Below are 24,867 nucleotides of genomic sequence, written 5' to 3'. Positions count from 1 at the left end.
AACAGGATCTACGAACAATTATAGAAGATTCTGGAATGAGCTGACTTGAATATTAGAATGTTGGAATGAGGTCTTGCACTGAATTTAAGTAAGTTATGGGATTTGGATATTACTGATGGCATAGAAATTCGGTTTTTTTTCCAGGACAGCTCAATAGCCGTTTACATTCTGTATATAGCAGGATGTAAACAGAAAAATCAAGCTTCTGAATCCCTGTCATCAGCCCCAAGGCCCAGTGCTGTGTCTGGATGGACTACCCTCCAGTTTTGGCCACTTTCATTTCAAAGATATGGCTCCTCATAGCTCTTCAACATGAAATAATTTGCTGCTCACGTGGAAACAACCTCCCTCGCAAATATACTCTATTTCAAATGCAATGATTATGCCTATAACAGTGGTCAGGCTGTTTATTCTTTAGCTATTTGTCCCTGGTTTCTCTTGCACAGGCCTGTGACTAACACAGAATACTCAGAGATTTCTGTTATTGCAAGGAATATAGAATAGCAAAGACGTCTTTGAAGGGTTAAATGCCATCATTGGCGCAGACAAGTATGTGGATTTGATTGAAACACTTCTTGAGAATTAGGGCCGTCCATCTATTCATCTATTCAGCAAATATTATTCATGCCTACTCTATGGCAGATACTGTTTTAAGCCCTGGCATCCAGCAGTGAACAAAACAAGCAACAGAACATGCCCTTCTTGCATTCACATCCTACTGGGAGGAGATAGGAAATAACATAGTCAATTATATGGTAACCCAGATGGTAAGTGCTCTGGAAAATAAAGCAAGGTAGGAGATAAAGAGTGCTAGGGGATGTGGAAGGGACACAACTTTGAAGAGGGTTATGAAGGAAGACCTTCCTGAGAAGGTGATATATTTCGGACAACTAAAAGAGATAAAATAATATTCTAAGCAGAATGAATAGCAAGTCCAAATACCTCACAAGTGAACATCCTCTGGTCTACCAATGAAGTGTGTGTGTGTATGTGTGTGTGTGTGTATACATGAGAGTTCAGAGTTTCTGTGGAGACACATAGGCATCCCTAGGCAAAAGGTCCCCTGGGGTACAAATATTCCACTGCACTGTGAAGCTCTCCATTTTCCACCTATGCTGCCTCTCCGTAGGTTACCAATCATCTTTATGGGAGGATGGGTGAGTTAGGGCATGAGGTTTGGGAAGGTATGAGTCATTTGCCCCTTCTCTTCAAGATATCAGTAGCAGAAAAGAAAAATGCCTAAAAAGATGAAGGATCTTTGTCATGGCAGGAAAATGTTTAGGAGGAATTTGCTGTTGTAGAAAAGAGCTCAAAAGGTAGAGTCAGAGTCACTGAGTTTAGACTCAGCCATACACACTGATTTGCTTTACAATCCCCAGTCACCACTTTCATCTTTAGGAGGCCTGTTCTCTTCTTATTTTTCTGATCTTGAATCAGGCGTAGAGTGAAATGTCTATCATTCATTATTCAGACTTGGAGCACATATTGATTTGAGCAGTGCTAACTGCCTCCCTAATACCATCAAAGTTTTGCCAAAGCCATTGACATTTCAAGCATTTTTTAAGACTTATTTATTTTATAGAGAGAGAACGAGAACAGAGGGGGACAGCCGAGAGAGAGGGAGTTTTCAGCAGACTCCACGTTGAGCACAGAGCCCACTCGGGTCTTGATTTCAGGACCCTGAGATCATGACCTGAGCTGAAACCGAGTCAGAAGCCTAATGGACTGCACCACCCAGGCACCCTTAAAGTATTTTAATGTTGGTCAAGGTTAAACCATAGTCTTCAAGAACATTCTGAGTATGGCATTAAAAGCCCTGCACAATCTCATCTAACATCATTCCAACAAAAACACACCATATTCCAGATGCATCTGACAAACTCTGGACAGTTTTCTCACCCTCAATCCCATGTTTTGCCTCTGTGCCTTGATGGTTGTAGTTTCTTTTTCTTAGCCATAAATGTCTCTTCAAGCAGGATATGTATCTCTTCCTCCCGTGTAAAATCTCCCATGGCACACATACAATGCTTCCCTCATTGCCCTTGGCAAGCTCTCCACTCTGGCCCGCTTCCCACCATCAGGGATGATAGACAATTCTATCATAACCTGTGGTGCTTATTTGTTTATAAAGATTCGGTTTCCCCAAATAAACTACACCCTTCTTGAGATCAGACCCTATGCCTTAGTTCTCTCTCTTGTCTACAGTGCCTGGAAAAGCATCGAGAATATAGTAAATGTTAGATAGATATGTAGGTTTGGGAATAGATGATACACAATGGGAGAACTAGTTTTGAATTTTGGCTCTAGAAGCCTCAAATTTTGTGACCCTGAACAATATATGTACAATTGTTTCTCTCAAATAGCTCATCTGTAAAATGGGACTAATAATCATACTTACTTCACAAGATTATTATGAAAGTTAAAATAAGGACTCTTTTAAAGCATTCAGCAGAGTGCCTGGGACATACTAAGAATTCAGTAAATGTTATTAGGATAATCAGGCTGCCTTGAGTTTAAATTCTGACTGCATTTACTTCTGAGCTTGACTTAGGAAAGTTAATTAAGTACTCTGGATTTATTCTCTTGTCTGTGATAGCAATTGCAATACCTATTCCACAGAGTAGTTTGACAATCAAATACAGTTTCCAGGAAAGTCTTTGGCAAAGAGTAGTTTCTCAAAATATCACAATAATTATTACTTTTAAAATCATTCTCCTTTTTTTTTTGCTTTCAGCAAGAAGAATCTCTCAAAGTTAATATGCTTTTTGGTTAATTGCCTTTTAGGCACTTTAAAAGCGATGAACCCCTGAGGTACTTGAGGAATCAAATACACTGGGGATCCTGAACAAGTATAAGGTACTTGGATCCACAGTGTGGTCCTTTGTTGGCTGTGACTGTGAGTTTCAGGCAAGTGTCTTGGCCCTGGATGAGGTGAGTAGACCATTTCTGTGTTCATAATCAGGGTTGCCTATAAATGTGAGACACAGGACTCTGCTAGATGATTTGAGTACTTCTTAGAAGCATTTATCAGACCCCATATGTATAAGGTACTTATCTATGACAGCATCTGAATCTGTCAGCATTATTCTATTGGTTTTGAGTTAAGTTGTTATAACCAAAAAGAGAGAGACCCATGTATGGAGCCTAAAAGCAACTCTTAACCTAATATCAAATATGAAAGGACATGGCTTAGTGGTTAAATACCAGATCTCTGGAGTAAGACAGCACCACTGCTAATTGTATATTTACTAGTTACTTATTAACACTGAATTTTGTCATCTGTAAAATTATTGCTATCAATCTTTCAGTATACCTGTCATGGAAGTTGTCAAGTATTTCCAACAGGAAACCCTTCATAGTTCTCATGGATCTGTGTTTTCAAAGATTTTGCTCAGTTGCACAATTGTTGTTATTGACTCATTTAAAACAAACAGCCCACAAAATCTCATAATAACCTACACATTAACATGAGATAAACATTGAAATGATATGTGTTTTCCATCAAAAACAGGTGGGGAAGGGTATATTGCTGAGACACAAAATTCAGTCCAGTCAAGTTGAAGATCTAATTGGCTTTATCAAGTGATTCATGAATCAAGCAACAATCCATCAGGCAAATAAAAGGATTGGGAGCTGTACTGAATGGAACATTTTTGTAGGATGGACAGTGGAGCAAGGAAGTTATTAGCAAAAGAAAAGAGGGGATCCCTGGGTGGCTCAGAGGTTTGGTGCTTGCCTTTGGCCCAGGGTGTGATCCTAGAGGCCCAGGATCAAGTCTCACATTGGGCTCCCTGCATGGGACCTGCTTTTTCCCTCTGCCTGTGTCTCTGACTCTCTCTCTCTCTCTCTCCCTGTGTCTCTCATGAATAAATAAATAAAATCTTTGGGGAAAAGAAGAAAGAAAAAAAGAAGAAAAGTAAATAAAAGAAAGAAAAGAAAAGAAGTGATTGTTTCAAGCCAGAACATATTTTGAGGGAAAAGGAGGAAACAGTTTTTATAATGCAAATGACTTCACTAGTGCTGATCAGGAAATTTCAGATTGACTACTAAAAAGTCAAATTCCCTGGATATACTGAAACTGTAATTAAATCTTGGTTTGTTGTCCCAGGAATCAAAGGACTCTGTAGGGGCATGTTGTTTCTTTTTTTTCTTTTTAGCAATATTCTAGTGAAGAGAAAAGAAAATAAGTTAAATTAATGGGATGTTCATAGTATTAGATACTGAGTAGCCCTCAGGAGAATAATAAAGTAGAAAAAGATATAAGATATAAGAAATGCCAGGAAAGTAAATTACAAATGGTGATCAGGAACACCTGAAAAGGGGTAATATGTGGCAATTAAGACTTTAAAAAATGGGGATCCCTGGGTGGCGCAGCCGTTTGGCGCCTGCCTTTGGCTCAGGGCGCGATCCTGGAGACCTGGGATCGAATCCCATATCGGGCTCCCGGTGCATGGAGCCTGCTTCTCCCTCTGCCTGTGTCTCTGCCTCTCTCTCTCTCTCTCTCTCTCTCTCTCTCTGCGTGACTATCATAAATAAATAAATTTTAAAAAAATTAAAAAAAAAAAGGCTTTAAAAAATGTCAGAGAGTTTGCTATAAAGATATGTGAGGGGGCAGCCCAGGTGGCTCAGTGGTTTAGCCAGGGCGTGATCCTGAAGACCCGGGATCGAGTCCCACGTCAGGCTCCCTGCATGGAGCCTGCTTCTTCCTCTGCCTGTGTCTCTGGCTCTCTCTCTCTCCTCTCTGTCTGTGTCTCTCATGAATAAATAAATAAAATCTTAAAAAAAAAGATACGTGAGGAAAAGCATCCTGGTCATACGGAGAAGCAACTTCAAAGACTCAGAGCATCCTCTGTTTATTCCAAGAATTGAAAGGAGGATGTCATGGATAGAATGGACAGTAGGAGTCAGAAGCAGAGAGGCAAAAAGCTTGCTCATCTTTGCGATGACTTTATTATGAATAAACTGAGAAGTCACTGGAGCATTTGAAGCAGAAGAGTAACATAATCTAACCGGTCTTTTAACAGAATCGCTCTGCCTGCCTTGTTCAGAGAACTGGTCTGGGTAAAGGATAGGAGGAGAGAGGTGTGGGCAGACCATTAGAAGCTGTGTGATAACACACACACCCTTGGAGATCTCAAGGGTTTCAGTCTAGGGCAGAACCACCCACCAGAGCTGGAAAACACTGGTCAGGCTCTGGATATATTGTGAGGGTAGAATCAAGATGTTTCTGATCAGTCAATTAAAATGTAAAAGTCAGAGAGGAGTCAAGAATAGTAAATGATTTCCCCTAAACTAGGATACTGCCAATTACTGCACTGAGAGAAAAGCAGGGTGAGGAGGAATTGTTGGAAATCAGGTTTTTTTAAAATGCCTGTAGATGTCCTATAAGAAATGCTAAGTAGAGATTTGGTTTCATGAGTTAGAGTTCAGAGGAAAGAAAATGATCAGGAAACAAAAAATTAAAATAAAACTACAGTATATATAATTTTTAATTTAGCATACTATCTATTCAGCACAATGAGGCAAGCTGAAATCACATTTTCTCTCCTCTTAGGCAAGCCATGGAAAGAAGCAACAATACAGTGACTGAGTTCAATCTGGTGGGCTTCACGACAGACCCAGTGATGCAGCTGGTCCTGTTTGTGGTATTCCTTGGCGTGTACTCTCTGACTGTGGTAGCAAATGCCACCCTCATAGTGTTAATCTGTAATGACTCCCGGCTGCACACACCCATGTATTTTTTCATTGGGAATCTATCTTTTCTGGATCTCTGGTATTCCTCTGTCTACACCCCAAAGATTCTCTTGACCTGCATCTCTGAAGACAAAAGCATCTCCTTTGCTGGCTGCGTATGTCAGTTCTTCTTCTCTGCTGGACTGGCATACAGTGAGTGCTACCTGTTGGCTGCCATGGCTTATGACCGCTATATGGCCATCTCAAAGCCACTGAGCTATGCTCAGGCCATGTCTATAAAGGTGTGTGCATTTTTGGTAGCATCCTCATATCTTGGTGGTTTTATTAACTCTTCTATCATCACCAAAAGAACTTTTGCCCTGAACTTCTGTAGTGGCAATATCATTGATGACTTTTTTTGTGATTTGTATCCCCTGGTGAAGTTGGCTTGTGGCAGGAAAGATGGCTACCAGACTGTGCTGTATTTGATCCTGTGCTCCAATGTCATCACCCCCACAGTGCTCATCCTAGCCTCCTACCAGTTCATTATTGCCACCATCTTGAGGATCCGCTCCACCCAGGGCCGACTCAAAGCCTTCTCTACGTGTTCCTCACACCTTGTCTCTGTCACCTTGTACTATGGCTCCATTCTCTACATCTACTCTCGTCCCCGATCTAGCTATTCTTTGGACACAGACAAAATAGTTTCTACATTTTATACTGTGGTGTTCCCCATGTTGAATCCCATGATCTATAGCCTGAGGAATAAGGATGTGAAAGAGGCTCTGAATAAACTCATTAAATAAATCAAGATTCTCTCCTTCTAAGGAGATGCAATGACAATATTTGATCAGGTTACTATATTTCAAGAAGAGCTGCCCTTGTGTTCCATCATGATTAAGAATTCTGACAATGCAGGCAGCCTGGGTGGATCGGGGTTTAGCGCCACCTTCAGCCCAGGGCCTGATCCTGGAGACCTGGGATCCAGTCCCATGTTGGGTTCCCTGCCTGGAGCCTGCTTCTCCCTTTGCCTGTGTCTCTGCCTCTCTCTCTCTCTCTCTCTCTCTCTCTCTCTCTGTGTGTGTGTGTGTGTGTGTGTATGTGTCTCTCATGAAAAAATAAATAAAACCTTAAAAAAAAATCTGGCAATGCAAGTTAGAGACTTTGCACCCTTGATCCATGACAATTTAAGAGAAGGCAAAATTAGAGCATTTTAGGAGATAGAAGTTAAATACAAAATTTAAGAATTTTTATTGAATTTCATGCTACTCTAGATTAAAAATGAATGAAAACTTAAATTCTCCTTTACATTCAAAATATAGCAGAACACTTCACATCTTTAGTGTGAGAATATTTATGACTGATTGATATACACAGAATAATATCTATCCTGTTAGGTCCTTGAAAATAGGAACAAATATGCTGAGTTGATTTTAAATATTTTCCTATGAAAGTTAATTGTTTGAAATTATCCCTTTCTATTGCCTAACCAGGATTTCTTAAGCGTTTTTATCTACCTTTTGCCCCCAGAAGCATTAGCACGAAGACCCAGAGGTACCCATGAAATAATCTGGTACGATTAGACTCACCAAGCATCATCTCTCCAATCTATATTTCTTCCATATGTCCCTCAATTAAGGAAAAATCTGTCACGTTTCTATAGATATGACTTTTGTAAATCACAGTGTAAGTACCAGAGTTCCTCTTTTATTTTACAAGGGTGAACTTGCAAGGTCTTCCACTTCCAAATGCTGGCATTCTGAACATCAAAGCACAATTATGATGGTAAAGAATAATAACTACAATGAGCTGAAACAATTTGAGAAATAAAAGTCTATGACTTCCCATTACTCAACAGAGAAAAATTCATATAGGTGATACAAACAGGTGGTGATAATACAAAAGTGAAAATATGGTAAGTTGCATTTAGTTTTGGTTTTTAAAAGTAGGGCAATGAAGATATTGTTTGTGTTCATACAGCATGAATATGTTCTTATTTCTAGTGGTAAAAGTAGTAGTAAACTAACAAACAAACACACAAGAAAGTGAACATACAGCAAGTAGTCCCCTAAACTGTAGGAGCTCCATACAGAGCAGGAAAGCCTGATCAGACCAGCAATAATACACATTACCTGTAAAGTAAATCCAAGGTGTGTAATCAGTACGAGTCTTAACACATAGTACCCCAGTAGAGACAGAGCACAATAGTGTAACTCCAAGATGTTTGAATTACACAGAGCTCTAAAATGGAGAGCTATTCATGCTAATTCAGATTCTCATTTTCTTTCTTTTTTTTATTTTTAAAGACTTCATTTATTTATTCATGAGACACATAGAGAGAGAGAGAGAGGCAGAGACATAGACAGAGGGAGATGCAGGCTCCTCACAGGGACCCCGATGTGGGACTCCATCCCGGGACCGGGATCACGCCCTGAGCCGAGGCAGATGCTCAACCATCCAGCCACCCAGCGTCTCAGATTCTCATTTTCTTAAAGCTCTCTATTGCCCAACAAATAATATTAAAATCCATATAAATTATATTACTTTTAAGTCCTGTGAACAGATCTCATTGGTGTCCACAGTGTAGAATATCAGCTGTTTAATGGTGGTGAAACAAGAATTCTATCATTGCGGAGGGAAATCGGAGCTACAAAGGTAAAACTGGTGTAATACCATCCCAATATTATAAATCTTGACTTTTACTACAATAAAGATGTCAAAGTACTTATCAAGAACTATTATTTTAATCCTTCTAAGAGAAGTGATCAAGTCCTATTCTCCAAATAATTATTAATATCTACCAGATACTGTAACTTTCATTGGCCCAAGTGTAGAGTCATATTATTTTGTGTATGGAAAAGTTATCTCAAGGCCAAAATCAAGCCTACATAACATTACTAAGACCTCACTGAAAAGATCAAGTACAGTGCTATGAATACTCTTCGAAGATGTAAATATATATAAGTATATAACACGAATGAAATTAAATATGTCGTACTAAAGTTTTAGAAAAAGTTTTAGAATATGTAAGTGTACGTTTGGCAGTAAGGTTGTTAAACACACTTGGGAATGCTTCACTTGCAGTTATTGTTATGAAGGATTCAAAAGAATCTCCCATATTAACTTATAATTAACTACACCGTAAATTCCTAAAGGAATTTTGCTACTCAGATCACAAGTGAAATTTGAAGCTTAAAAAAAAAGTAGTTTCTTAATTGTATTATTTAGATATATGAGTTTTATCAAATTAAACATTTTTTTTAAAGTCCATTCTCTACCTTGCTTCTTGTACTATTCTGGTTCATTCATTCTTTCTCAACACCTTGGTTGGATCAGAATTATCTGGTAAGCTGTCCTTAATTTCTTATTATAAGGTCCATGTCTTTGATCACCTTGTTTTAATTTGGTTGTGGTACTTTTCATCTCAAAGAGAAGGCCAAGAGCATACTATGAAATATGGTGCTTGAGACACCTGATTGGCTCAGCAGCTAAACACCTGCCTTCAACTCAGGGTGTGATCCTGGACTCCCGGGATCGAGTCCTACATCGGACTCCCTACATGGAGTCTCCTTCACCCTCTGCCTGCATCTCTCTCTCTCTCTCTCTCTCTCTCTCTCTTTGTCTCTCATGAATAAATAAATAAGATCCTTAAAAAAAAATATGATGCTCAGTTGGGCTCCCTGCATGGAGTCTCTTTCCCCTCTGCCAGTGTCTCTACCCTCTTTCTCTCTCTCTCTTTGTCTCTCATGAATAAATATATAAGATCCTTTAAAAAAAAAAGAAGTATGATGCCCAATCCCAATGGTTCCAAACGATTCTTCTTCATCTCATTCTGTACCACTAACTAATTTTTCCCAGGTCATTGAGATCAATCACCATGCCCACTGGAGTGACACCTCTTAGATCAATGCATGAGGAGTCGAACAGGGTCGGAGTACAGTCCCAAATTCCAAATAATCATAGCACTGAGGGTTTTCCTTTGGAACATTATACTCTTATACATACAGACTCCAAAAATACTGAGTATATGATTATAGGTAGGAAAATTAAATTTGAGTGGGCCATTTTATGCAATAATAAAAGAGGCCACAGTAGTCAGAGTCCTACAAGAAGAAGACACTAATGTACAATTAAAACTGCAAGGATTCATTAAGGGAAACAGTTTTGTCTGTGTAAGAGATAATAGAGAGGCAGCCAGAAGAACAACAAATGCCACTACACCATAAGTAAGTATAGCCACATGTGAGGAAGAGAAGGGAGGAAGATAGGCAAAAGCATCCTAGACCATTGTCCAGTTTATGGTAAGCTCAGCAAGGTAGGTACTTGAGCCACAATTAGCCATAAAGCCAGTGCCTAAGAGGGATAGTCCTGCATTGCTGTCCTTGCTGTGCCCAGTCACTAGGTAGCAGCAGTCTCTGGGCAGCATGGCATTGATACAAATGTGGAAATGTGTTTCAAAGCTCAGCAGCTAAGACCTGTGCACAATTATACTCGCTATACCTGGAGCTTTGAAAGGCTCACATTCCTGGCCACCACAGGTACCATGCCAGCCTCATCCACTCAGTTCACAGACATGTATATTCTTCATAAGGGAAGATGGAGCCATTTATTGGCTACCATTAATAAGCACACAGCATACTTAGAGGATACCTCAACAACCATGACTGAGCTTTCATATAGCCCTTCTACAATTTGAATATCCTAATCAGTTCTGAATGGTAGGACAAAAAGTAAAACCAATTATTTCTGTAGATCAGAGGAGAATATTACTATTTTCGCCATCCAATGTATTTCTTGGTAGAGATAATATTTTGTGGGATACTGTGTGGACAAAAAAGGGCATTATGTAAGTCTACACCTGCAAGTGCCAGCAGGAAAATGATAGGAAAAAAGGAATGTAAACCAAATATATCACCTAAAATGTGATTATTTGTGGAAAGAAAGTCATTAGGTCTATAATCTTGAATTAGTAAGAAGTTGTGCAATCTAATCACTTTGCTAGCCAAGGGGTTCACCAAACCTCCCAGAAAATGATGGCATATCAGGGCACAGTTGTGACCTCTGTTGTTGGCATTTGGGATACTTAACAGTGGAAGAAGTGAAATTAGGCTTGGTGAAGAAAACCATGATGTTGAGCCCGTTCCAGCTGCAATAGCCGTTTGTACAAGGGCATGTTGAGCATGAACAGGAGAAAGAGGAGAAGGAGGCTGTGTGTGTGGAGAAAGAGACTGACTGACATCCACAGAGCATGTCACTTCAACTACCTGATTAGTGACAACCTACCAGTATATGCATGTGTGGAAGAATCAGGCACATATCGATGAACACAAACGGAGTATATGACTAACACAGTATATGACTAAACAAAGTATATGACTGTGCACATACAATAAAATATACTCATCTCTCAGCCTCCTCCACAAAGTGATCTTAAAACGCATTGTTTATTCCTCAAAAACTACAATTGCTTCATGCCGGTGTATGTCTGTTGAACAGTATGGACTTTGAGGATACAATACTGTTTCCAACACAAATTGACCCACTCCATTTATTTCTCAAGATGAAAGTTATTATTCCTGCCTCCCTTCTTTAATCTATCTGTAAAACGTGTTCTCTCATGACCACCACCTTGCAGATCCGAAATTCTTTTGCCTCCAAAGAAAGGATTAAAGGTGATGAATTGGAATCCCCACTCTTGTATCCTCCATGTTTTTGAGGGAAACACTAATCTTCGCCCTTCCTCTCAGGTTAAGAGTGTTTTACTGTCTTTTCAGAGCAATTCAACTTCCACTTGAACCATGAACCTTGAAACCAATAACCCTCATTCCAAGGGTCAGAAATGGAATTAATATGAGGATCCCATTTCACTCTGTGTATATGTCTACATATCGATAACAATATTATATCTGGGTCTGGGTATATAGTGATCGGCTCTATACCTGGTCCCATTAACCCACTGAAAGATGCACTCAGGCCAAAGTTATCTTTTACATTGTTTCCATTACCCTCACTGACCAGTATATTCCTCTAGTGTTTTCCATCTCTGTAAATTAGAGTCAGTTCAGGAAGAATGACTAATAACCCACAGAAATTCAGGGCACTTCTGCTTTCCTAACGGGATTACCCTTATGATGGGCAGCCAGACATTCCCAAGAAGACTTCAAGGAAGATGTACAGTGTATATTTGGCTAACTTTCAGGATCCCTCTTCAAAGAGATCTTACCTCACATTAAGTTTATGTTTTCATTGGCTGTGAACAGGCCAATGACTTAGGTCAGAGAATTTTATAAGAGGTCATAATTTCCTACTAGAACAACATGAGCTATTTTTAATCCAAGTAAAAATGAAATTCTTTACAAGAAAATATCACTTTAGTTGGTTTCCCATTGATGTCACTCCTTAAGAAGCACCTAATCCTTGAGACATTACCACAAGTTCCTGAACAAAATAACTCGGTTACCATCCACCTGTGATCTACTGGGCAATTCTTTCCATCCTGTCTCTGAGAGTTATTCACTGCCATATGGCGCTCTGGCTGCCTGGTTGTTTAAGCCAATAGTCCAGCTTTAAAATGCAGCAGAAGCCAAATCACCACATGATATTTATGGCATGCCTCTGTGCCACAGAAAAATAATGCCTTGCTATCTACCTGTCCTTCATTCCATGAAGCCACTGGTGATCATTTAAGTAAGTTTGATGCTACTGGATACAATACATTACCATTGTTCTATTTCCCACCATGACGGATTTAAATGTTTAACTTTCGAATATATAAAGGATCTAATCCCATTTGGATTATCTCCTGGCAATACTTCTAGGATTGGTATCTGGTAAGGATCAGACAGCCAGTTAAACTGATTAATTTGAAGAGGGTTTAAAAGGATTATTGCAAAAAGAATTGTGTGTGGTATAGAGAACTCCTAAGGAATAATGTAGTATCTCTAGAACAAATAACTTCTGAGAGCTCTAACTTTCTCTATTTTTGAAGGCGCATCAAGTCATAGAGGTCATGAGCAATGTAGGAGAGCTTTGAATGGGTCAAAAGCTGGTAGGAGCTATGATCTAGGTCCTGGATGAAGCCAGCTGTGGCATTTCTTTGCAAGGAAGGAAAATGGAAAAAACCATTCAGACCTCCATCCTTTCCCCACCGATCACAACTACTGGCTAAACCCATTAAGGACACAGAGACCAATGGAGCCCACTCATGCAATTAATACAGCTGAGTATCATGGAGCACAGAGGAGGTTCAAAAAGTGGAGAATGGATTTTGGACAAAAGAAAGGTACTCGACATTTAACACAAGTATCAGTATTGTTGAACAAACAATACTTTAATATGCACATAATATATGAATATATTTCAATACATAATATATGTGCACATATATGGCTTAGTTTAGCTTCTAACAAGTCAAGAGAAAAGAGAATACAAATTATAAATGACTATACTGTCACCAGGAAATCATAGTCTCAAAAGGAGAGCTCTCCATTATTAAACAATACACACAGTTTTCTTTAGTTGTCTGGTTAGGCATTTCCTAAGCTTATGAAGTCCCGAGGGTGTTGCAGGAATCTGTCACTCTGGGGATCCGGAAGCTACTATAAAGATATGTGATGGAAGCAGATTTGAATTCTGTTCAGGTGATGGCATTGCTGAGAATTTTAGGTAAGTTTTCTGATCCAGAGGTTAGAGGTAAATGGAAATTTTTACTTGTTCCTCACAACCAGGATGAAGGTCATGTACATGCTATGATATCTTAAGTGCTAAACAAAGGACTTCTTTTGAAATATCTTCACCACCCTCCTACTACAATTTCTGAAAGTGTCAAGTTCACAAGGAGAAAGAGCACATCTTACTCTTAGATTCCAAAAAAGGCAGTTAATATCACAGAAAAAGACAAGGGAGAAAAAAACAACTAGGTACACAGACAATCAAGCAATACAGGAACCATTTACAACAAAAATAGGGTTCTTAAAAGCTAGAGAGTATGTGGGCAACAGGATTAAGTAGCCAAGATTACTAGATTACTAGATAACTAGAGATTATTAAAGGCCAAAGACATTCAGAAAGTTCAAATCCATTTCAGTTTGATACACTGTAAGAGAGTATCATATCATATGGTCTCCTGGTAGCAAACACGACCAGACTACCTCAGTCAGATTAAGCAAACAGAAGTCAATTCTTTAACCCACTCCCTTTTATTCTTTTTTTATTTGAAGGGAAATGCATTTTATTTTTTTAATAATAAATTTATTTTTTATTGGTGTTCAATTTGCCAACATACAGAATGACACCCAGTGCTCATCCCATCAAGTGCCCCCCTCAGTGCCCATCACCCATTCAACCCCACCCCCCGCCCTCCTCCCCTTCCACCACCCCTAGTTCGTTCCCCATGGTTAGGAGTTCTTTATGTTCTGTCTCCCTTTCTGATATTTCCAACCATTCCTTCTCCCTTCCCTTCTATTCCCTTTCACTATTATTTATATTCCCCAAATGAATGAGAACATATAATGTTTGTCCTTCTCTGATTGACTTATTTCACTCAGCAGAATACCCTCCAGTTCCATCCACGTCGAAGCAAATGGTGGGTATTCGTCATTTCTAATGGCTGAGGAATATTCCATTGTATACATAAACCACATCTTCTTTATCCATTCATCTTTTGATGGACACCGAGGCTCCTTCCACAGTTTGGCTATTGTGGACATTGCTGCTAGAAACATCAGGGTCCCGATGTTTCATTGCATCTGTATCTTTGGGGTAAATCCACTCTCTATCCAAGGAAATGTATGCCCTGCTTGTTTCTGTGCCTGCATAGCATTCAAAGTAGATCTGTTCAGCTCATCTCGATAAAGGTAAAGCCTTAGGCAACTCCTCTTAACTCCTCCAGGCTTTACAACATGGTAATGGCAGCCAGACATCCGTGACAAAGAATAAGAATAATATAACTGAGGGGCGCCCTTGTGGCTTAGTCAGTTAAACACTCAACTGGATCTCCACTCAGGTCTTGATCTCAGGGCTGTGAGTTCAAGCCCCATGTTAGGCCTCACACTGGGGATGGAGTCTACTTAAAGAAAAAAAAAGAATATAAATGATACTTATTTCAGCATTTGTCAGACTTGATCTATGGACAATCTGCATACAAGCCCTTGGGCTGCTTTACTGAAAACAGGTTCATAGGCCCTTTTCACAGCCTAGTAAACTAGAAATTCTGGAGCATGGCCACATGACTCTTACAGGCACAGAATGTGAGAAGTACCTGAGTGTTTATGATGTGCCAGGCCACTATGCCCACTCCTTCCTCAAGTTATCTTCTTTACAACAACCTACAGAGATACGTTATCCCTGCCTGACACATGAAGAAATTAAGGCTTTACACTGTTGACTAGTGATGGCCAACCTGAATCACTGTTAATCTCCTGAAAGTCAAATGCTTTTTCCATGATATCCTAGGTATCTCTGGTTTAGAGCACTCAGCTCTGATTTTAGACTCATGCTCCCTATGCATCATGACACATGAGGATGGAAAATCTGCTGTTGACGTGAAAAAAAGAATCTTCACAGACTCCATTTAGGCTAAGAAATATTGGGTAAGCCTTTTGCATAGGCAGATGCCTTTGCTTCTTCCTATTTCTGTTTGCAAAGTCAAGGCAAGGATTACTAGGGACAGAAAATGCATGTGAGATATCATACAATTGTGCTATTGGTTTAAGAGTAAAATGACAAAATTAGCAGCCACCCAGAAAATCAATTTTATTGCTTTGTTTCTTTTTCCAAATAGGGATGCTCATTGCTTCATTCATGTATTCATTCAATATTTATTATGTCTACTACATGCCAGATATTGTTCTAGGCACTAAGCATATAATAATGAATGAAACAGACAAAACTTCCTGCTCTGGTGGAATTTACATCCTACTGGGCTCCTATCTCCTCTTGGCCCCAGTGACCCTGTAACCCAAAGTAGAAGTTTCCACTCAAAGATATTCTCCAGGTATTTTCTATTTCTTCACATAATTCCAAGAGAACCTTATCATAAATCTAAAGTAAAATACAAACCTGTGGAGTGGAGTTTATTCACAGACTGATAACATCGTTTAAGGAACATTTTTAAATGTGTCCTTGAATTTTTGCCTGCCACATGGATCAAGGGCCCATTTAGTAAGCAGTACACAAGGATGAAAAGGTTTTACACTTAGGGGCTACTCTCATCAAAAGAAAAAAAATGCCCTATCCTGCACAGCCAGTGTCTTAATGGACATTTGTGCATTGAAAAAGATCTTTGTAGTTGTGTGAGTTTGGAGTCTACTCTGCTTTACTAATAAACACTACATTTTGCAAGATTTTACTATAAATCAACTCACATAGGAATTCAAAATGGAAGGAAGAGGCTCATTTATTTTGTTTGCAACTTTATCAAGAACTATTCACCTTGTCGGAAAAATCCTATCACCGATGGAAATGCCACTCCTGATATTGTAATCACTAATACATTTGTGATGACTCTACATATATGTATAATCATTTGACCAAATGTTGCAGGATTTACATATGAAAATTCATGTTATTTTAGAATACATCCTGTAATTATTACCATGGAATAGTTACATTATGAGTTACTTTTCTTTTTTATCATCTTTGCAATTAGAATTAGATGTTTTACATATATATGCAAACATGTTCGTAAGTAGGTTGTATTCACCATAAAACCATTTCAGCTTGATAAAAGAAGTATCTTAAATGTTTTTTATAAAGTGGAAATTTTTGAATGTGATAAAATTGAGGACTATTACTATAAATAATATCCAGTTGGGATAAGTGTCTTTTTAAAGATTGTATATGATGAGCTATAACCTGAAGAATAATATTAAGTCCCAGGCTTTAGACCCAAAACATTTACAATGACATCACATATTTTGTTACTTGACATAACCAGATGGATTAATTTTTTGGTCTCCACTCTGAGGTTTCTCTGATTTTCAATTTACTTCTCTTCCTGAGAATTTGATAAATGTGCCAGAGGCTTCTTCACAATAAGTGAGGGGAGAGCTTCTTTGGTGATTGTGGAGTGAAACTGTATTGGAGACATACAATTTTACCTTAGGGTTTGGAGCTTGGCTTGAGGATTAAATTGGCAGGAGACAGATTGACAGGAGAAAAGCACACAAATGTATGTAACATAAATGTTACATGGGATAAAACCTTCACAAGGAAATGAAGACCCCAAAATGTGACAAAAACCTAAATGTTCTTTTGCAAGGTTGAACCAAGAGGGGCAACTTTGGAAGACTTACTAAAATATGGGGAGGCTAAAGGAAGAGAATTATTTTAAAGAGAAGAGCCAAAAGCAATTTCAAACCTTACTCCAAGGGACAGTAATTCAGACATTGGGGTATTAGGGGTATTAGCGTAAAGATGGACATAACGATCAGTGGAATAGAATGGAGAACCCTGAAATAAATCCTTACACTTATGGTTTGGGTAGGTAGGATAATGTTTACCAAAAATACCTAAGTTCTAACCCCTGAAATCCATGAATATGTTAGAATACAAAGGAAATGGAAGTTAAAGTTGCCAATTACCTGACTTTAAAATAGATTGTCCTGGATGGCTCAGTCAGTAGAACATGCAATAAAATCCTTATATGATCCACATCTTAGGAATAAATGAACACTTACATATTATTATAAGTTAATTAATTTAAAAATGGAATGCCTTGGATTACCACATAGGCTGAATATAATGACAAGAGTCCTTAAAAGTGCAAAGAGATACAAAAGACTTAAGAGTCAAAAAAAGGTTTGGCCATAGAGATACAATGATGCTGACTTTGAAGATGGAGAAGACGGACCATGAACCAAAGAATGTGAGCAACCTGTAGAAGCTGGAAGAGGCAAGGAAATGAATCCTCCCTAGAGCCTCCAGAAAGGAACACAGTCCAGTCAACATTGTTTTTTAAGATTTTGTTTATTTATTCATGAGAGACACACAGAGAGGGAGACAGAGACACAGGCAGAGGGAGAAGCAGGCTCCTTGCAGGAAGCCTGATGAAGGACACAGTCCCAGAACCCTGGGTCAAGACATGAGCCGAAGAAAGATGTTCAAGCACTGAGCCCCAGGAGTCTCTCTCAGTGTCTAAGTTTAATTAGGCTTTCCCCTAGTTCATTTTCACACAGTCATCCAGTTTCATTTTCTTAATATCTCTAACATTAACTGAAAATATTTCTACATGTATTTGTTTATTATGTAGTCTGCCTTCTAAATAAAGTCTCCATAGAATGGGGGTCAGCCCTCTTGTCCTCACTGGTGTATCCCAAAGCCTAGAGGATACCTACACTCAATAAATAGTTTCATGGGATGCTTGGATGTCTCAGCAGTTGAGCATCTGCCTTTGACTCAGGGGGTGATGGCAGAGTCCTGTGGAGTCTCAGATCAGGCTTTTGCAGGGAGCCTGCTTAACCCTCAGCTTATGTCTCTGTCTTTCTGGTCTCTCATGAATAAATTAATCTTTAAAACATATTTTTTCATAAAATATTGATAAACCCCAATAACATTCAAGCTTTCCTGTTTTAAATGCATTTCATTGAAATGAATATGTTGACACTCAGAAAGCTCCCTTCATCTGCCCTACTTAAGCAAGATTCCTGCTCTGATCTCCCTTGTCCTGACATCCATAGTCTTGACCACATGTCACAGGCCTAACACACACAATGTTCTGTAGTATTGGCTCAGGCAATTAAACTCTTCACTCTTTCACTTCTAGGTGAGATCTCTTTAAGCCATGGAGAGAGGCAATCATACAGTGACTGAGTTCATCCTGGTGGGCTTCACGACAGACCCACTGATGCAGCTGGTCCTGTTTGTGGTATTCCTTGGCGTGTACTCTCTGACTGTGGTAGCAAACGCCACCCTCATAGTTTTGATCTGTAATGACTCCCGGCTGCACACACCCATGTATTTTTTCATTGGGAATCTATCTTTTCTGGATCTCTGGTATTCCTCTGTCTACACTCCGAAAATCCTCATGACCTGCGTCTCTGAAGACAAAAGCATCTCCTTTGCTGGCTGCGTATGTCAGTACTTCTTCTCTGCTGGACTGGCGTACAGTGAGTGTTACCTGTTGGCTGCCATGGCTTATGACCGCTATATGGCCATCTCAAAGCCACTGAGCTATGCTCAGGCCATGTCTATAAAACGGTGTGCTTTTTTGGTAGCATCCTCATATCTTGGTGGTTTTTTTAACTCTTCTATCATCACCAAAAGAACTTTTGCCCTGAACTTCTGTAGTGGCAATATCATTGATGACTTTTTTTGTGATTTGTATCCCCTGGTGAAGTTGGCTTGTGGCAGGAAAGATGGCTACCAGGCTATGCTGTACTTCCTCCTGGCCTCCAATGTCATCACCCCCATAGTTCTCATCCTAGCCTCCTACCAGTTCATTATTGCCACCATCTTGAGGATCCGCTCCACCCAGGGCCGACTCAAAGCTTTCTCTACATGTTCCTCACACCTGGTCTCTGTCACCTTGTACTATGGCTCCATTCTCTACATCTACTCTCGTCCCCGATCTAGCTATTCTTTGGACACAGACAAAATAGTTTCTACATTTTATACTGTGGTGTTCCCCATGTTGAATCCCATGATCTATAGCCTGAGGAATAAGGATGTGAAGGAGGCTCTGAATAAACTCATTAAATAAATCAAGATTCTCTCCTTCTAAGGAGATGCAATGACAATATTTGATCAGGTTACTATATTTCAAGAAGAGCTGCCTTTGTGTTCCATCATGATTAAGAATTCTGACAATGCAAGTTAAAGACTTTGCACCCTTGATCCATGACAATTTAAGAGAAATAAGAAAAAAAATCAGAGCAGTTTAGGTGATAGAATTTAAATACAAAATTTAAGAATTTTTATTGAATTTCATGTTACTCTAGACTAAAAATGAATGAAAAACTAAAAATTTTCCTTTATATTCAAAATGTAACAGAACACCTCATATTTTTAGTGTGAGAATATTTATGACTGATTGATATACACAAAATAGGATCTATCTGGTTATGTCCTTGAACATAGGAACAAATATCCTGAGTTAATTTTAAATATTTTCCTATGAAAATTAATTGGTTGAAATTATGCCTTTCTATTGCCTCACCAGGATTTCTTAAGCGTTTTTATCTACCTTTTGCCCCCAGAAGCATTTGCATGAAGACCCAGAGGTACCCATGAAATAATTTGGTATGATTAGACTCACCAAGCATCGTCTCTCCAATCTATATTTCTTACATATGTCCCTCAAGGAAAATCTGTCGCGTTTCTATAGATACGATTTTTGTAAATCACAGTGTAACAGAGTTCCTCTTTTATTTTACAAGGGTGAACTTGCAAGTTCTTCCACATCCAAATGGTGACATTCTGAGCAGCAAAGCACAATTATGATGATAAACAATAATAAATACAGTGAGCTGAAACAATTTGAGAAATAAAAGTCTATGACTTCCCATTACTCAACAGAGAAAAATTCTTATACATGATACACATAGGTGACGATAAAACAAATTAAAAATATGGTAACATACATTTAACTTTGGTTTTAAAGTAGGGCAATGAAAATATCGTTTGTGTTGATACAACAGGAATATATAGTTGTTTCTGGTAAAAGAAGTAGTAAACTAACAAACAAACACACAAGAAAGTGAAAGTAAAGCAAGTAGTCCCCCAAACAGTACGAGCTCCACACAGAGCAAGAAAGACTAATCAGCATCAACAATAATACGTATTAACATGTACTGCAAATCCAGGTATGTAAGACGTACGAGTCTTAACACATAGTACCCCAGTAGAGACAGAGCACAACAGTGCAACTCCAAGATGTTTGAGTTACACAGTGCTCTAAAATGGAGAGCTATTCATGCTAATTCAGATTCTCCTATTTTCTAAAAACTCTTTTTCTAAATAATAATAATAAAATTCATATAAAATATATTCGTTTTAAGTAGTGTGAACAGATCTAATCAGGTGTTTAATGTTGGTAATGAAACTAGAAAATCAGTCATTGCATAGGGAAACATCAGTTACAAAAGGCAAAACTGGTGTAATAATACCCTAATATCATAAATCATAACTTTTACTACAATAAAGATGTTCAAAGTACTTATCAAGAGCTATTATCTTAATCCTTTTAGAGAAGCAATCAAGTCCTATTTTCCAAATTATTATTATTATCTACCCAACATTTGGTTGGGCCAAGTATAGAGTCACATGAGTTTGTGTAGGGAAAAGTTATCTCAACTTCAAAATCAAGTCTAAATAACATTACTAAGACCCCAGTGAGAAGATCAAGTGAGCTAAGAATACTCTTAGAAGACATAAAAATAAATAAGTACATAACATGAATGTAATTAAAAATGTGTTTCTAATGTTTTAGAATATGTTAAGTGTAAGTTTGGCAGTATGGTCGTTAAGAACACTTGGGAATGCTTCACCTGCAGTTTATGGTTGGGAAGCCTTCAAAAGAATCTCCCATATTAATTTATAATTAATTACACGACGGATTCCTAAGGGAATATTATTACTCAAGTACCAAATGAAACCTGAAGCTTAAAGAAAGTAGTTTCTCAGTTGCATTATTTAGATATACAAGTTTTACCAAATTAAACACTTTTCAAAAGTCCACTTCCTACCTTGCTTCTTGTGTTACTCTGGGTCATTCACTCTTTCTCAACACCCCAGTTGGATCAGAATTGCCTGATAAGCTGTCCATAATTTCTTATTACAAGGTCTGATCTTTCATCATCTTGTTTTATTTGATTGCAACACTTTTCATCTCAAAAAGGAAGCCAAGAGGATACTATGAAATGTGGTACTCAATCCCTTGGGTTCCAAATAATTCTCACACCATAGACCTTGGCCAGATCGGTAGGCTTGCGCACGGCAGCCTTGAGACCTGCCGTTAGAGTCTGGCGGTGGACCCGGAGTCTCTCCTTACCTTCAGCCAAGTTGTAGTCCCAGGTGGGGCGGGATAAAGGGAAGGCAGCATTTATGAGGTCTGGGTTTTGAGTTGGCTGTCTGTCCTCTCCCAGGACAGACTTACGGGCTTCCACCTGAATCCATTCTCTCTCCTTGGTGGTGAAGAGAACCTGCAAGAGCTGTTGGCAGTCATCCCAAGTAGGCTGGTGGATAAAGAGAACAGTATCTAAAAGCCCAATTAGATCTCTCGGATTATCAGAGAACTTTGCATTTTGGGTTTTCCTATTATATAAATCACTGGTGGAGAATGGCCAATATAACATTAGCTGTTCGCCAGTCTCGTCAGGAGGCCCCATGGCCCGGAGAGGAAGGGCGGTGGAGTCAGCCCACCCGCATTCGGAGGTGGGTCCGACCACGTGTCCCCGCTGCTGGCCCGCGCACAGGGAGTCCCTCGTCAGGGAGGGGTGGCGCCCCTTCTGCAGCCCCTGGTGCCTCCAATGGAGGGGCGGAAGGGGGAGGGGGTGCCCAGTAGGGCGGCAGGAGAATCAGCTCCTCGGGGGAGGAATCCTGGAAGACCGGATATAGGGGCACTTGGGGTGTAGGGTCTGTCTCCTTCCTGGCTTTCCACAGGGCTAGAATCTCGGTGGGTCCTGCTCTGGGGGGTAAAAATGGTTTTAGCCAAGGAGGGGGATTCTTGATCATGTCCTGCCAGATCAGGATGTAGGGCACCTGGTCAGAGTGGCCGTCCAGTTTGTCCCTGAAGATCACGGACTTAACCTATAAGATAATAGGTAGGTGAAAAGTTCCTTCTTGGGGCCATCCCACGTCAAAGGTTGGCCATTCTGATATGCAATAAATTTGGAATCTCTCTCTCTGTATGTCTATGCTCAGAATACGAGCTCTTTCCCTAACATCCAAGAAGTAGGAGAACATAAGAGACAGGGGAGTGGTTTCTGTCTCCCCCATTATGTCCCCAATCTACACCAAGACATAGACAGTAAAGACGATTAACAAGGACCCAACAACACAGACAAATGCACAAACAGTTAACAAGGACATAGTAACACAGACCAACATTCCAATGCGATCGCAGAGACAAACAGAAAGTAACCCGAAGGGCTGGCAGCCGGCCCTCCTTACAGATGAGGACCCCCGTCCTCCTTACAGAGAGGACTCCTGTCCTCCTACAGATGAGGACCTCCGTCCCCCTTACAGATGAGGACCCCGTCCTCCAGGCGAGGGCAAGGGACCTCTCCTCAAGACCCCGGGTGGACAGCCCACCAGCACGTCCATCTAAGCCAATGACGACCCAATACAGATTGGAACTCCTACAGGTAAAAGTACAGTTTAGAGCTCTCAGAAAATATGCTCACAAAAGGTGGAAAAAGTTGAGTGCACTCACCACGCGTGAAACCCTCCAGATGGGGTCCTGGGGGTTTCTCGGATTCCAGACGAGCCCCCAAATGTTGTGCCCAAGATCGTGAATCCGAGAAACCACCAAGGAGCTGACACCAATGCAAACACACAAGGGTTTATTTACAAGCTCGAGCTTGGGTCCAAGTATACCCGACACAGTGGAGCAGGGACTTGGACCCAAACAATTCTTCTTGATCTCAACCTGGACCACTAAATAATTTTTCCCAGGTGATTGAGATCAATCACCATGCCCAGGGGAGAGACACCTCTTAGATCAATGCATGAGGAGGCCTACATGACTGGAGTACAGTCCCTGATTCCAAATAATCCGAGCATTGAGGGTGTCCGTTAGGACATTCTACCCTTGTGCACATAGACTCCAAAAATACTGAGGATATGGTTATGGGTAGGAAAATTATGTTCGAGTGGACCATTTCATGTAATAGTAAAAGAGGCCACAGTAGTGAGAGTCCTATAAGAAGAAAACACTAAGGTGGACCTAAAACTGCAAGGATTTCATTAGGGGGAACAGTTGTGTCTGTGTAAGAGAAAATAGAGAGGCAGCCAGAAGAACAACAAATGCCACTACACCATAAGCAAGTATAGGCACACGTGAAGAAGAGAGGGAAAGAAGATGGGCAAAAGTATCCTAGACAATTGTCCAGTTTATGGTAAGCTCAGCAAGGTAGGTACTTGAGCCAAAATTAGCCATCAAGCCAGTGCCTAAGAGGGATAGTCCTGCATTGCTATCCTTGCTGTGCTCAGTCATTAGGTAGCAGCAGTCTCTGGGCACCATGGCATTGACACAAATGGGGAAATGTGTTTCAAAGCTCAGCAGCTAAGACTTGTGCACAATTATACTCACTGTACCTGGAGCTTTGAAAGGCTCATATTCCTGGCAACCACAGGTACCATGCCAGCCTTATCCTCTCAGTTCACAGACATGTACATTCTTCATAAGGGAATATGGAGTCATAGATTGGCTGCCAATTAAAGCATGCAGCATGATTCGGGGATATCTCAACAAGCACGACTGAGCTTTCAGATACCGTTCCCCGATCTGACCAGGCTAATCAGTTCTGAATGATAAGACAAAAAGTAAAACCAATTATTTCTGTGGATTGGAAGAGATTTGTACTACTCTTTGCTATCTAATGTATTTCTCAGTAGAGACAATGTTTGTTGGGATACCATGTTCGCAAAAAAAAGGCATTATGTAAGTCTACATCTGCAGGTGCCAGCAGGAAAACAACTGGTAGGAAAGTGGGAAATGTAACTCAAATAAATCTCTTAAAATGTGATTATTGTGGAAAGAAAGTCATCAGCTCTGTAATCTTGAATTAGTAAGAAGTTGTACATTCCAATCACCCTGCTAGCCAAGGGGTTCACCAAACCTCCCAGAAAATGATGGCATATCAGGGGCACAGTTGTGACCTCTGTTGTTGGCGTCTGGGATACCTAACAGTGGAAGAAGTGAAATTAGGCTTGGTGAAGAAAACCATGATATTGAGCCCATTCCAGCTGCAATAGCAGATTGTACAAGGGCATGTTGAGCATGAACGGGAGAAAGAGGCCGTGTGTGTGGGGAAAGAGACTGACTGACATTCACAGAGCATGTCACTTCAACTACCTGATTAGTGACAACCTCCCAGTATATGCATGTGTGGAAAGAATCAGGCACTTATGGGTGAACACAAATGATTTAGGATATCTTCTGAACAAAGTATATCACTCTACACATACAATAAAATATACTCATCTCTCAGCCTCCTCCACAGTGACCTTAAAACACTTTGTTTGTTCCTCAAA

At 39.8% G+C, this 24,867-nt stretch overlaps 2 protein-coding genes across 2 annotated transcripts; both read left to right on the top strand.

The window, feature by feature from the left end:
* The first annotated feature begins 5,561 nt into the window (after positions 1-5,561).
* LOC129514967 (olfactory receptor 9G1-like) lies at positions 5,562-6,479 on the top strand. The gene has a single exon (XM_055333656.1). The coding sequence runs from the start codon at positions 5,562-5,564 to the stop codon at positions 6,477-6,479; it is 918 nt and encodes a 305-aa protein (XP_055189631.1).
* An 11,975-nt stretch (positions 6,480-18,454) lies between these two features.
* On the top strand, positions 18,455-19,372 carry LOC129514968 (olfactory receptor 9G1-like). Its single transcript, XM_055333657.1, has one exon. It carries the CDS (start codon positions 18,455-18,457, stop codon positions 19,370-19,372), a length of 918 nt encoding a protein of 305 aa, XP_055189632.1.
* Positions 19,373-24,867: the final 5,495 nt, after the last annotated feature.

The sequence above is a fragment of the Nyctereutes procyonoides genome, unplaced genomic scaffold, assembly GCF_905146905.1.
Source record: "Nyctereutes procyonoides isolate TBG_1078 unplaced genomic scaffold, NYPRO_anot_genome, whole genome shotgun sequence".
In the NCBI taxonomy this organism is placed as follows: Eukaryota; Metazoa; Chordata; class Mammalia; order Carnivora; family Canidae; genus Nyctereutes; species Nyctereutes procyonoides.
This window is presented reverse-complemented; position numbering and strand designations above follow the sequence as displayed.

What these genes read in the sequence shown, in the direction of transcription:
- LOC129514967 (XM_055333656.1), top strand. Translation starts at nt 5,562, where the DNA reads ATGGAAAGAAGCAACAATACAGTGACTGAGTTCAATCTGGTGGGCTTC.
- LOC129514968 (XM_055333657.1), top strand. Translation starts at nt 18,455, where the DNA reads ATGGAGAGAGGCAATCATACAGTGACTGAGTTCATCCTGGTGGGCTTC.